Genomic DNA, 15,074 nt, shown 5'->3' with positions numbered 1-15,074 from the left:
CCATATTTTAAAGGCCATCTGGTCTAACCCTCTAGCAAATTTCAATAGGAGAAAAATACTCTTATTGGGGTCTTCCCTTTGGTAAGTGCTTAGACATTTCCTTTGCACATTGAATTCTCTCAGATTGCAGTTCTAATCACAATGTTATTAAGTAAGGAAAATTTTTGCTACTCAACCCACTATGTTCTATGTTATATATCTGGAAAAATGGCATAAATGGCATATTTTTCCAAAATTCTAACACAAAATAATAGTAAAAGTAATGATATTTAAAGAGGGTTTTGGCATTCTCAAAGCACTTTTGCATGATGATTTGATTTGATCTTTGTAATATAAAGGAAGAGTTCTTCCCTCCTCATAGTGCAGTTGAGAAAACTAGAACTCAGAGAGTTTATTATTCACTTGAGAACCCCAAGTAGCAAATGGAGCAGGAATTAGAATTTCTTTTTATTCAATGATAAAATCTTATAATTGCAAGGAACTTTTACACATTTGGCTTAACTGACCACCCAGTGTAGGAAGATCTCCTATATGTATTGTAATGTTGGTCATCCAGCATATTGATTGCTTCCAATGATAGGAGGCTTATTACTTCATAAGACAGCCCACCACCTGTTGGGCAGATTTTGTTACAAGTTTGTTTTTACATAGACCTAAAATTGAACTATTTGCAACTTTCATCTATGGCCTCTCTTCCTATTTTTGAAGGGACAGAAATAAAACAATTGTACTTCCTAGTCAAAAGTGAGAATTCAAAAGATATTCATGTTCCCTTCCAGTCCTCCTTCTTCCAGTGAAATAGCCAGTTCCTTGAATTCGCCATCATCTGACACCCTATCCACACCTGTCCCCATCCAGGTACTCCTCCTCTGGATGCATCTAGTCCTCCCGGATGTAGAGTTCTGCACCCGGCAGGGGTTTTTGTGTAGAGTAAGCACCCCCCCACACACACACACACACAATTATATACAACATTCCACATGTGCTCTAAACATTTCTGAACATACTGTGATCTTCCTAGCCCTTCATCTAAACAATATACCTCTTTTATGGTTTCTTGAGATTGCATTGCCTTGCGGGATTATTGTTTTCAATGAGTACCCTTACATCTTCCTTTCCTGAACTACTTACTGCAAGCCTAGTCTCCCACAGTGCAGGTGAGCAGTTGATTTCTGAACTTTCCAATGTAGAAGTTACTTAAGAGTCAAATTCCCCCAAGTCATAATCAGCTCCTGATACTCTGCCTCGCTGTATAAATTGAAGGTGAGTGAGAGACATATGGCCACAAGTGCAAAAATGGGTCCCAGAAAAGCTCTCCCTTTCAGTATCTGCTCCAAATAATGTATTACATTATTTTAGTTACATTTCATAAAATTTTCTTATATTCCTTTTAAGCAAGACATGTCCAATGTGCTCCTGTTACACAGACATAAGCCAAAGGAACATGATTAGCTAACCGACTACATAAGGAATAAATGGGCATGTTATAATGGACTGTTTCTTTTTACAGTAGTTGTAACAGCCATAGTATTTGCCCGGGCCATTGTGGCTAATTTGGTTGAGCATCAACCTATGCATCAGGCAGTCACTGGTTCGATTCCCAGTCAGGGAACATGCCCAGGTTGTGGGCTTGATCCCCTGTAGGGGGTGTGAAGGAGGCAGCCATCAATTTTTCTCTCTCTCTCTCCCTTCCTCTCTCTCTAAAAGAATAAACAAAACATATTTCAAAAAAATAAAATAAAATAGCTGCAGCATTTTAAAATACAATAAACAATTATCAAGTCAAATTACCTTGTTCATCTCAGTATCCTCCTGGAAACCCTTTTTATGACACCGGAACAGCTCAGATATCCATTTCTTAAGCTTCAGTAAGAGATAAAACAGGGACTTCGGACTTGGCACCAGGTTGAAGGGAACAGGAAGAGTTCTTCCCTCCTCAAAGTAGGAAAACCAAAGTTTGGCCCTTGCAAATTTCCATTCCACATCGGCATCATCCTATACAAATACACATGACAGTTCAGCAAGGAGATGCATAAACAAATTTACTGGGCTATTTCCAACACTCTGTGCCTCACTAAAGTAATGACGCCTGCACACCTCCCATGCCCCAAAGACTGCTCCAACACTTTTTCAAAAGGTTGGTTCTACTCACACACTCTTCTAAATATGCCTAAAATTTTATCAGGCTAACAGGACTACAGGTTTCAAAACTTGCATGTATTTACAAATACATTGAAATGTATAAATGTATTTTCTAAAAAGCATTATAAAAATTAGTCACTCTTTTATTCTACAACAAATGACTTATTTGATTAACTCTCAGGCCGAGGTTTCTGGAATAAAAATTTATAATCACTCTAAATTTGAGAAAAGTTCAATTATGAACCTCACTCAAAAAGATTTGGAGGCCCTGGCCTGTGTATACCCGTGGTTAGAGCAACAGTCCACACACTGAAGGGTCCCGGGTTTGATTCTCAGTCAAGGTCACATACTTGGTCAGGGCAGGAGGCCACCAATTGGTGTGTCTCTCTCACATTGATGTCTCTCTCTCTCTCTCTCTCTCTCTCTCTCTCTCTCTTTCTCTCTTTCACTCTCTCTGAAATCAATGGAAAACATATACTTGAGTGAGGATTTAAAAAAACATACAAAAAGATTTGGATAGAAATGGTATTCATAGCAATATATTTTTGAATAAAATATAAATTAAAACTGATATAGCAGTTCTAAAATTTTTAACAATGAAGAATCAGACAGTATTTCTCCTCCTCATGTCTTACTCCCCCAATACATCCACTGATGTTACATTTGGAAGCAAAGAGTTAAAAGTCTCTAGCTTACTGGTCAAACAATTATATAAAACAGGGAAAGAACAAAGGAGGGAAAGAAGTCTGGATTTTCATCACCACTGCTGAGTTGATCCCTAGAATAGTTAAAACGTGTAGGCACAGAATACACAAAGGTATACAGATTATACCTCAATCTCCTGGAATGAACTGTTGATCATTGCAATTAACATGTTTAGCAAAACAATGACCATTGTAACGTTATAGACGCCATAAAGAACATAACCGATGTTTTCAATGAATTTGTGATTATAGTTGATGACTACTGATTTCACTTCAGAAAGTCCAAATATAGCCCAGAACAGTGTCTTAAAACTCTCCTCGACTCTGGGGGGAAAAATGGAGAAAGGAAATAATGAAGTATATAAATAACTGACAGTGGTACCATAATAAAAGTGAGTTAACTTAATGTCTTTGCAAATTATTAGGTATTCATGAAAAAACGCTTTACTTCCCTAAACCTTTTTTTTCCATAAAATGGGAACAATAACTTTTATTTCCAGGATTGTTGCAAGAATGAGATAATATTGTGCATACAAAGCATATAGCACAATATCTGGCACATAATAAGTACTCAATAAATGTTATTAACATAACTTCATAACTACAAATGTTAACATTTAAATAATCCATAGCTTTGGCAATGGAAGTATTAAATGTATTACTTAATAATAACAGTTCAATTTGTTAGAGCCCCTTTAAGTTTCCTGCTCATCTATACTTCCACTTATGTGCAATAAATAGTAGATAACAATATAATGTGTCTTAAGGAAAATATGACAATATAAACATTGACTATTATATATATACTAGAGGCCTGGTGCATGAAATTCGTGCACTCAGGGAGGTCCTTCAGCCCGGCCTGTGCCCTCTCACAGTCCTACGTCAGCAGTCAGACATCCTTAGCATTGCTATGGAGGCGGGAGAGGCTCTTGCCACTGCCACTGTCCTCACCAGCTGTGAGCCCAGCTTCTGGCTGAGCAGCACTCCCCCTGTTGGGAGTGCACTGACCACTAGGGGGCAGTTCCTGCATTGAGTGTCTGCTCCCTGATGGTCAGTGCGCATCATAGCAACTGGTCATTCTGCCGTTTGGTCAATTTGCATATATAGGATATTATTTTATTATATAGGATACACTGTTACCAAAATCACTGACATGTCTTGGTAGGTATTTCAATGCTTTAGGCCTAATTATTGAGCAAAGCTAAGCCTGTTTGTTTAACCAAGGTGGTTTCATTTCTCTGATAAAATGCACTTCACAAAAATACAGGTAACAATAGGTAATGCTCCAGTTGATATTCCAATTGTGACACTGAGAACCTAATATTTGTGTAATCAATTCCAAACATACTTTATTAAAATAAAAAAATAAAAAACGTGTGTCTATGGTGAACATAAGCCAAAAAAACTCTTGTCACTGTCGATAACTCAGATCTCAATATGATCTGAGAAATTAAATTAGGAAAGCAGCTGGGCTCACAGTCAGCACCCCAGCAGTTAAGAGCACAGATGCTGAAGTCAGTGGACAAAGGGTTACGTCCCAGCTTTTCCAAATGCTGGCAGCTGTGCAACAACATTCAGCAAGGTATTTAACTTTTCTGAACCTTAGTTTCCTCTTTTTGTGAAATGGAGGTAATAAAATCATATTACAGCACCTGGCTCTAAATGTGTTAGCTATTATTCCTTTATATTAGGAAGGTGCTTATATTTTTTAGTTCTTTCAACTCATTTACAAATCTCATTTCGCTGAAGAGGAAAATCAAAGTACTATTTATCCCATAAACATATACAAACTCTGTTAAGCCAACATTAATTTAATCTGCAATCTTCACCATCAAAACATTTGAGAACATATACATCGTGAGGGTCTCATTTTGTTTTACACAACATTTATTAAATCTGTAATCATTTAAGCTCATGTTTATTTAATCTATAATCACCATCATCAAAACATCTGAGATCACATACGTTGTAAAGGCTTCATTCTGTTTTGCACCAATGTAGTAGGAGTAGAGGTTGAACATTCCAATCATGAAGGCCACAAACACCATGATGAAGATGACCATGAACTTGAAGATGTCTTTTACTGTCCTTCCAAGTGATATCTGCAGAGGTCCAAAGCTTTCATTTGCTGGTAAGATATAAGCTATTCTGGAGAAACTTAAAACCACAGCAATTGCATAAAGACCTTCAGATATAATTTGAGGATCAGAGGGGTCCCACTTTATCCTGGCTAGGAAAAAAGAAGACATGAGTTATGGTGAGTTTCTTTAAGCTGTTTACTTAAGTTCCCGATGGAATTCTCTGTTCTTAGAGGGCTTCTTTAAGCATCAGGTATATTTGAGATTGTGAATTTATTGAGAAAATGACCCTCCTAGTTGGTTTGTTGGCAATTTTCCATAAGAGAATAGCATAATGATTAAGAGCTCAAACTACAGACTCAGTATATATAAAAATTCCAGTAGATAGACTAGAAAAGCTGGGAAAATTATTTAACTTCTCTTAGTCTTTATTTTCCCATCCTTGAAAATGAGATAATACCACTTCTATCACTCTCATCTGTTGTGAGAATTCAATACATCAACATACATTCCCCGTTTATAAAGTAGTTGACATTAAATAAATGGTAGCATTTATTATTTAATCTTAAACTATAATAAAACTAGAGGCCCGGTGCATGAAAATTCATGCACTGGCGGGGGGGGGGTGTCCCTCAGCCCAGCCTGACACCTCTCACAGGGAGCCCTCCAGATATGTCCTACTGATCACTAAGGCCCTGCTGTAGTCTGGCCTCCCTCTACGGGAGGCGACCAGTCTGATCAGGGGAAGGTGCTGCCCCCATCACCCCACTGCTGCTGCCACTGCTGGCTGCGGTGGCTGCAAGGCCTGAGCCCCAGGCCTCACAGCTGCTGGGGCTTTGTCCTGATGGACGTTGCCCTAATTAGCATATTACCCTTTTATTAGTATAGACTATTCTGTGATTTGGGGCTGGTGGAATACTTGTAGTTATTTAAACTTACTAAAGTAATTTTATGGGTCACTCAAGTCTATTTTTATCATAAAAATGAGCAATTATTCATTTATTAATTTTGATGACCTGATAAAATTACTATATATTACTATGCTAGGTCATCAAAAACCCAATTAATAAAGCATCATAAGAAAAATTCAAAAACAATGTGTAATAAAAAGGAAAAAATGTTATTATAAATGTGTCTTTGTTTACTTGCTGAGAAGTGGATTAGTTTCCTTTTTGAGAACATATACATAGTGCTTTGAATATAAGTACTACATATAAACAGATAGATCATTTTACCTTTATAAAATTCTGTATATTAAAAACTGTAGTTAAATGGTAAAAGAAATACTACAAGTTAATAATAAAAGATAAATCCTTATGTGATATAGCCAATAACTGGTAGAGATGTCAATGAGCGTGTTAACTGATTACTTATCAGAGGGTTAAAGTAAGTATATAGAGAAAGTCCATTTTTCCCACTCCATGTTTCTACAAGAAGGGATTTTCCCTAGGCAAATAACTGGACCTATTTCCATCCTTAGTCACTTTCCTCCTGGGGAGGTGGAATAGTCCTATTTCCATCCTTAGTCACTTTCCTCCTGGGGAGGTGGAATGACTTATCAGATAGTTGACTTGGGATGGATTACTGAGCATACCTGGATCAGCTCTGTCCTCCTTTTCTTGTGAATTCTCCTCTGAATTCACATGGAGGAATCTCACATGGTCAGGCACGTGCTGCCATACCCCTCTTAGGGGAGAACTGTCCTGACCATTATTGTTTGGAAATTTGAAGATATGTCTGCCTAATTCTGGGGGTTCAATATTGCTGAGCCCATTGGTTAATGACTCAAAACCATGTCATCAACCCTGAACTTTATCAGTATTAGAGGTGATGATCTGACCTCCATATTAACTTTTTGTTTTTATTTCTCAGCTAGTTCAAAGCCTGGGTGGGAAACAGTAGTGTCATTTATTGAGGGCCCTTTCAGAGATTCCAACAATTCCCTTGCTTTCAAATAATCTATATGTCTTAAATGGAAATGGTACTCAAATGTATACTGGAGTTTATTTGTGTGTTTTTTATGCAATCCCATTGTTTATTATAGCATTGTTCACAACAGCCAAGATATGCAGACAACCTAAATGCCACCAATGGATGAATGGACAAAAGAAGATGTGATATACACACAATGAAATATTCAATCATGAGAAAGAAGGAAATCCTGTCATATGTGAGACAAGGATGGACCTTGAGGACATTATGCTGAGGTGAGACAGAGAAAGACAAAAACACTGTATGATATCCCTTATATGTGGAATCTGAAAACAAAACAACAAAAACAAACAAACCAGACTTGAAAAACAAGGAGTAGTGTTTTTAATAGAGATGAGAAAAGAAATAAATATAAGACACAAGCAAGCATTCTCAATGGAGTCTGAAAGTTAGCCAACTGATCCAAAAGATCAATGAGATCATTCCTGTGACTAAGAGCTGTTTCCAAGCAAAAGAAAAATAGAAGGAAGAAGCAAAAAACATGCTTCTTCAGATACAGATACTCTGGAGAAGCTGGAAACTAACCAAAAATTCAGTGAGAATGGGTGATAACCAAACTACTATTGTCATGTACTTTTATAAGAAGATTCTATATTTTTATTAACTTATATTGACTGTATACTGTAAACTCACCCAAATTGTAGTATTTCACATTGTCTCCCAATGTGACTTTTGTTAAGTCTTTCAAAGTATCATTTGCATCAATGATGCTCTGAGCTTTGGAAGCGTGCCAAAATGCCATGAATCTTGCAATGAATGATGCTGCAAAGATCGCTAACATACCAAAATCAAGCATATTCCACAACTCAAACAAATATTCCTTGGGGCCTTGAGTCCAAATTTCTTTACATTCAGCCCATATCATGCCTGCATTAGAAAGGGGTTAAATTATCAATTCAATTTCATTCCAGCCTAAGCTCTTCAATAAAACAAAATAAATTTGAAAGACCTCAACCTGATATTCAAAACCCTTCAGCATTTGGCCTCAAACCAACCATTCATCCATAATTCCCATGTCTCCCCAAATCGCACAGTCCAGCAATATCAGAGCCTTATCTGAAAGCAATATATCAAAGTTCATCAAGATGCTTTAAAAAAACATTCTTTGATCCATTAATGCTATACATAAAAATATATTAAAAAGATCTTCACTGTAGGATTCTTTATAACCAAGACACACACATGGCCATTTGGTATGATATTTTCATTGCCATGGGGTAGTGACCATGAGAATGTACCTCATAGATCTTACAGAACAAGAATTTAATTGGCCTTGGGCCTCAGCGACGGCATTCTGAAGTCTACTGCCATTTTTGTCCCACAATGATGCTTCCCATGGGCTGCTCCCAGCCAAAGAGTGAGAGCACCCATTCTTGGGAGACATGCATGGGAATACTCTGATGGCTGATTTTGGCTCAAGGATTTCCTGACAGCCTTACTGAACTTCCCTTTGACTGCATGGAGATCTAGGATGCTTCTTCCCAACTTCCCTTCCCTCTCTCTCCCTCCCTCAGAATCAGGCTCACATCCCTGTCTGACAGCCCTTGCACCTTTCCTCAGCTCCCTCCTCATTTTCTCCCACATGAAATTTCCCTTAATAGAATTTCAATCTTTCTAATAAAACTGTTATATATTCAATCCTGTCTTTGCACATCCTTCTTGGAAGACCTGGACTAACACGGTGGAAAATGTTTGTCATAAGCATTTAAACATGTTAAGTAAAATATGCTATATATTCCATGACTTTATGTTTAGAGCAAGCACAACAAAAGACTAGAAAGAATTCAGGATCTTATTCATAGCAGTGGTCTCTTGCTGGTAGAATTATTAATAAGATTGCACATTCTCTCTAAAATTTAGTGTAGTACTTAGGAACATAGGTTTTGGGATCAAATCTCCAGGGATTTGACCTTGTCCCTCCACTTATTAGCCCTGTAATCTTTGGAAAATTACTTAAACTTTATAAAACTCAATCTGTAAAATGAGTATGATAGTAGTTTGCACCTAATTCATAGAATTGCTGTGAGACAAAACAACTCATGTGAACTGCATGTCACTGTGTCTGGCACTTGGGGAAAATAACAAGTAAAATTTATTGAGCACTTACTATTTTTAAATTTGTATGATTGGCACATATTTTCTTCCTTAACTTGAAGAATCTTGCTTTATTAAAAAGGAGGGACTTTACCCCTCTTACCTAGAGCCCTGTGAAGGAATATAATCTTTGGATTCCAACAATCAGTCAAACCTGCCTCCATCAAGAAGTCTTTCATAGTCCCCTAGTTGAAATTAATCTCCTCTTCCTCCCAGCAACCACTTGCCCCATATTCTCCCATTTGTCATGAACCTCTAACCAAGAACCTGCCATGTGTGTGGTCTCTGCCTGCTAACAATTTACTATGCGCTTTTCTCAAAACTAGAATTCAGTGCATCACAGAGTATGTGCTTTGATGAGAAGATAACTTCATTACTTTATTTTGAATTTTTCCACATTAAGAGGTGACTAGGAATAAGTTCATACATATTTTAGTGGATCAAATTTAAAACAGAATATACTGCATGTATACAATTAACCACGCACACACCTCCTCCCCAACCCCAAAACTATGAGCAGCGATGAGAAAAATCTGAAGGCAGCTTTCCTTTTGTGGTCCCTGGGTTCCTGCCAGCCTCCTTAATAGCAGATGCGGGAGAACTGAAACATAGGGATTAATGGGACATTTAAACTCATGTGGTCTAGTTGTTTTCAAAGCTTCCTCTCCTTCCTCCCATTTTTCCATCTTATTTCTCTTTCTCTCCCCCCCCTCACTCTCTCAGAAGTATAATTATTGGTAAAAATATCTTACCAAAGCTTAAAAAACAAAACAAACACAGTGAACTAATCCACCTGAAGAAAGATTCCCTGTCTTATTTGCCCTGCGAGGCCGCGGGAGCTGCCAAGCATAATTTGAAACCCACGTCTCCGCGGGGACCAAGCCTTGCTTGAACTTGTCTGGAGATGAGGTGCTTACTATTCTGAAGGCTGCTCATCCCCCTGTTGAATGTGCAGGAAGTATCCCCTCCGTGTGGACTGGCTGGTGCTCATTCTGCCTCTAGGGCAGTAGAGAGAAAGCCTGCTCCCTCGCTTTGCATTTCTTAAAATAAAATAAAACAGAAACACCTGTGTGTTTCAATCAATCTTCTCCACAAAGGCAGGTTTACTCATTGACCTGCCCCTAGACTTCAGTGTAAGGACTGCGTCTCATTCACCTCAGTATCCTCACTACCTAACAAAGGCACTTAATAGCTACTGAATTTATTCATTCATAAATAGCCAATTGAAATATCTTTCCTATTTGCATTATATTAGCAACAAGTCATATGTATGATTGATTGACAAATGGTGTGGTAGTTAACACTGCATTCCCTCTGTTTCCCTTACCACCTGGGAGCTCCACAGGTCACAAAATGCTGTAAGGTAGATGTATTATTATGCTACAGATTAGAAAATGGAGGCAGAAAGATTGTGTAATTTGATGTATATAAAGTGCTTTGAAACCTGGCTGGGTGGCTCAGTTGGTTAGAGCCGTGGTCGGCAAATTGCGGCTCGCGAGCCACATGCGGCTCTTTGGCCCCTTGAGTGTGGTTCTTCCACAAAATACCACGGCCTGGGCGAGTCTATTTTGAAGAAGTGGCATTGGAAGAAGTTTAAGTTTAAAAAATTTGGCTCTCAAAAGAAATTTCAATCGTTATACTGTTGATATTTGGCTCTGTTGACTAATGAGTTTGCCGACCACTGGGTTAGAGCATCATCCTGATACACCAATGTTGTGGGTTTGATTCCCAGTCAGGGCACAAACAAAGAAGCAACCAATGAATGCATCAATAAGTGGAACAACAAATGGATCTCTCTCAAAAAAAAATCAATAAATAAAATAAAGTATCATCTGAACAGTCTCTGATAAGTAATGTTCCAAAAATGCAAAAATAAGTGGATATTAGCTTCAGTTCCTATTAAATCTCAATCTAAAATCATGTGGTTGTTTTTAAGCTTTATGTCACAGCTCTCCCAAAATATGAATAGTGGTTTTTCATCGCAGATGGGGTTTGATTAATATTATCCTATTTATTTTCTTCCTGGGGGTCTTGGGGGGCATGTGAGAAGACTATGACACTGATAATGAACCCAAACTAACTCTGCTTTAAAAACACAAAGAAAATCATGGTGTGGGGGTGCATTGTGTCATGTTGCATATATTTACTAGTATATAACTGATGTGTGAAGAAATCGGTGTCATTCAGTCCAACTGCTAAGGCTGCAAAAATAAATGATGACGGAAACGCAGTCTTTACCTATTACCCAGGATATGATGAGCATCTCCATCCATGAGAAGCAGGATGTTTTCATCCTGAACAGCTGTTTTGCATTATCTGTGCTGGTTTCATTAGGAAGGAGTTTGGTGCCTTCAAATCTGTCAGCTGCATTCATGACTAGCAGTCCCAGAAAAATGGTAAAGGAGGCTGCGTGTGCTACAAACTTCATGAATGGTCCACGCATGATCTTCCCCATCTGCCACAACATATACCAAAAGAAAATCTTAGCTTTGTTTTGTACATTGTGCAAAACACACATGCATAGACACAGGAATCACCAACTACCTGTGTAATCCCATGTTCCCCTAAAGTGATGATGTATATTTATAAAACGAATGATGGAATAATTCTTAATGCTGCTATAAAATTTTGGTGACATTCCTCATCTACATATGTTGATGATCTGGGTGGATAATTAAATAGGTGAACTTTTCTATTAAATGATATGTAAATTCTTAAAACTATATAGCACTGATAAAATAATATTTTTAATATAATAATGACAAAAGGCAGAGCATAGTATCATTATTATTCATAAAAAGTAAATTAATTTAGTGGGCATGAAGTATTAAGGAAGCAGCAATAAAAATATCAAACTGAGTCTACTGGGCAATGTTGTCCTCATGCATATTTCACTGACGTGGGTACGTACAGTCAGGCCTCACGTGATGTCGCTATTTTGGTGATGTTGTAAATGGAGTAGAAGTCACAAGTACCAGGGAAAGAACTTCCAACGGAGGAGAGAACAGCAGGGCCGTTCCCATAATTTACTGGGACACTGTCCTGGAATGACACTGGCTTTAAAGGCCCATATTTTAGGTTCAAGTTCCAGTTTCATTCCTTCATTAGCTAAGTGGCAATAAGTGGATTTCCTAAATTACGTGAAAATCAAATTCTTCTTATGAGGTATGGAGACAATAAAAGCTCTCGAACCTCTACAGTACAGGATTCATTTCCATCTGAGATGCACAAACTCTAGCTGGGGCAGATGGCGGAACGTGGCCAGGATGTGTCTCAGGGGCTCTCTGCATCCCCTGACGTGGTCAGCAAAACTCAGTGTGTGTGTGCAGTTGTTTTCTTAGAAGAGAGCCCATAGCTTCCAACAGCCTTTCAAATAAGTTTATTATTACAGAAAAATTCCTAAGTTAATAATACCAACAACACAGCCAGTATTTGTTATGTGCCAAGTACTGTTTTAAGTGCTTTACTCTGTTAACTCATATAATCAGTACAATCCAAAGAGGTAGGTGATACCAAAATACCTATTTTATAGATAAAAAATGACTGAGGAAGTGAGGTCCAGAAATGTGCTTAAAGGTCACACAACTCCTAAATGGCAGAGCTGGAATTTGAACCCAGGCATTCTTGTTTCAAAGTTAATTTGGTTTGCAAAGTAATTTCTTATATATATGATAAAATAAGAAATTACTTTGCAAACCAAATATATATATATATGATAAAATAAGAAATTACTTTGCAAACCAAATATATATATATATATATATATATATATATATATATATTTTTTTTTATAAATTCTTAGAGAAAACAAAGAAGGTTCTTTTTTTTTTTTTTCTTGGTCTTTGCTATTTATTAGCACTTATCTTGGACAAGTTATTTAACCACTCTAATCTTCATTTTTCCTCCTATAAAATGAAGAGGGTTTGATTTAGATAATTTCTAAGGTTTTTTTGTTTTATCCAAAGTTCTGTTTTATTTGCTGATAGGCATTTCTTCGGTTGGGATGCAAATGCCACCACGGTGCCATTTGCTTCTTGAAATGATCAGTTGCCATGGTGTCTTGTGCATACTAAGTAAGATGTTAGTATTTGGACTTTGAATTGGATGTTTGGCCTTTTCAGAATCTTTTTTTTTTTTTTTAATATTTTTATTGAGGTATTATATGTGTACATATCTTACTATTACCCCCCCACCCCACACCCGCACATGCCCTCCCCCCCCAGAGTTTTGCGTCCATTGTTTATGCTTATATGCATGCATACAAGTCCTTCGTTTGATATCATAACTCCCCCACCTTTCCCAAACTTTCCCCCTGTCAAAGAAGGTTCTTTTTAGGTCAGTAATATGTATGGTGCCAGGTGGGTACTAGACTTATTGGGGGGATCACTTCGTAAGTTATATAAATGTCGAACCACTATGCTATCCACCTGAAACTAATATAATATGCAGTTGAAAAATTAAAAGTCAAAAAATTTTAAAAAGACTTTAAAAAGCTAAATGCTGTATGGAAGAAATGAAATCAATGTACTCTGTTTCTGCAAGTTGTGTTTGAATATATGGTTTTCAAAATCTTAAAAGTTAAGGCTAGAATACATCATATAGTTCAGTTGCTTGTCTCTTGAATTTAGGCCAGACCGGACATCAGGATATTTGCATGAGAGTGTGTGCATATGTGTGTGTGTGTGTGTATGTATGTGTCCATATCTTTCTATAGTTTTAAACCAATGGATCCATCTAGCTAGATATATTGTAGAGCCAATCCAAAATCACTGTGAAAATCTGCTATGAAAATCATCTCTGAAAACCATACTTCCATAAAAATGCTCATTATTTGACTCAGAGTATTTTTTGGTATTTTTTTAAATAGAACTCTCAAATAATCAAATGAGGGCAGGTTAAAACACATGGGAAACAAAATGAACTTCATTTTCTGTTGCATGTTGTCCTTAGCTGTATTTTTAAAAAATATAAACTGTTAACAAATGACCATAAATGTGTCTTTAATTTCTTTTTCCATGGTGTACCATGTGCATCATTTTAATTCTACAATGTTTTACATGTGATTTATTTTAATCATGTATTATAGCAAATAAAAATGTAGCACACGATTTAATAAGTTCCTCATGGAAAAAGCTATTATAAATCTTAAACCAATTTTTAAAAATTTTCAATTTATTTCTCTGCTGTGGAAAACTGGGATAAGGCAATAACTGTTAGTAGTGAAATCCATGGAATATGTATTTATATTCTGCCTTGTTCCAGAAAGAATCAGAGGCAGCCTTCAAAATATAAAGTTACCCCAAACACAAGAGAGCACACATTAAAATAGGAGAAGGAGAAGGCAAAGGAGGAGAAGGAGAAGAGCCAAGTCTGCAGCGTAGAACAGGGTTGAGAATAAAGCTGTCTATGTTAGAGTGGGCCGCCGTCTGAAAACTCTGGAACCTGGGTTATGCTGTCCTAGACACACCCAGAGTCAGTGTTCGCTTATTCAGGGCAGGGTGTCTGCTCTGTGCCTCACCCCTGACCTGGCTGGCCTACCTTCTTCATAGCGTTACTGGCCTTTATGTAACATTACACCTTTATTTTATTCAGAAGGGAGAGAGGAGAATCAAACCAGGTGTTTTTGCTGCTTATTAAATGTTCTAGTTCAAAGAAAACAAATTTAAAAAACCCTAAAAATTGGTTGGCAGGAAACGAAAATGGTGTGTTTGGATATTCCTATCCTCCATCTCCTATTACAAACTGTAGCAGGCAGCTAGGTAGCATGAGCAGGGCAGGAAGGATGGGCCAGGTGCAGAAGGTCAGCAGGCCAGAGCGCTCCAGGTGCCTAGTAACAGGGCAAAACTACAAGCCCTGCAGGACCACTTCCGTAAGCACTGACCCCTGGGGATGACATCTAGGCCTCAGCTGTATTTCAGCTCCAGGGCAGAAACCAGCAAAAGCAGGGGGAGTGGCACCGAGGCAGACATCAGGACCAGCTGCACTGACTAATGAATCAGTGGAGACCATGGCCCTGAGGAGACACACCAGGAGAGCTGATGAGTGTTCCATTGAGCTCTTCCCC

The 15,074-nt window shown here is 37.8% G+C and overlaps 1 protein-coding gene across 2 annotated transcripts in view; it reads right to left on the bottom strand.

The window, feature by feature from the left end:
• TRPC6 (transient receptor potential cation channel subfamily C member 6) overlaps positions 1-15,074 on the bottom strand; it is a 105,664-nt gene that overhangs the window by 17,108 nt on the left and 73,482 nt on the right. For both annotated transcript variants that reach the window (XM_028157008.2, XM_008149196.3), the window contains exons 5-9: positions 11,249-11,465; positions 7,550-7,783; positions 4,812-5,076; positions 2,975-3,170; positions 1,792-1,995 (exon numbers count right to left, since the gene is read on the bottom strand). In XM_028157008.2, the coding sequence (XP_028012809.2) occupies positions 1,792-1,995; positions 2,975-3,170; positions 4,812-5,076; positions 7,550-7,783; positions 11,249-11,465 (1,116 nt within the window). The remainder of the gene's footprint in view (positions 1-1,791; positions 1,996-2,974; positions 3,171-4,811; positions 5,077-7,549; positions 7,784-11,248; positions 11,466-15,074) is intronic.

The sequence above is a fragment of the Eptesicus fuscus genome, chromosome 13 (genome assembly GCF_027574615.1).
Source record: "Eptesicus fuscus isolate TK198812 chromosome 13, DD_ASM_mEF_20220401, whole genome shotgun sequence".
Lineage (NCBI taxonomy): Eukaryota > Metazoa > Chordata > Mammalia > Chiroptera > Vespertilionidae > Eptesicus > Eptesicus fuscus.
Note: the sequence above shows the minus strand (reverse complement) of the source record. Positions and strands in the feature narration are given on the sequence as shown.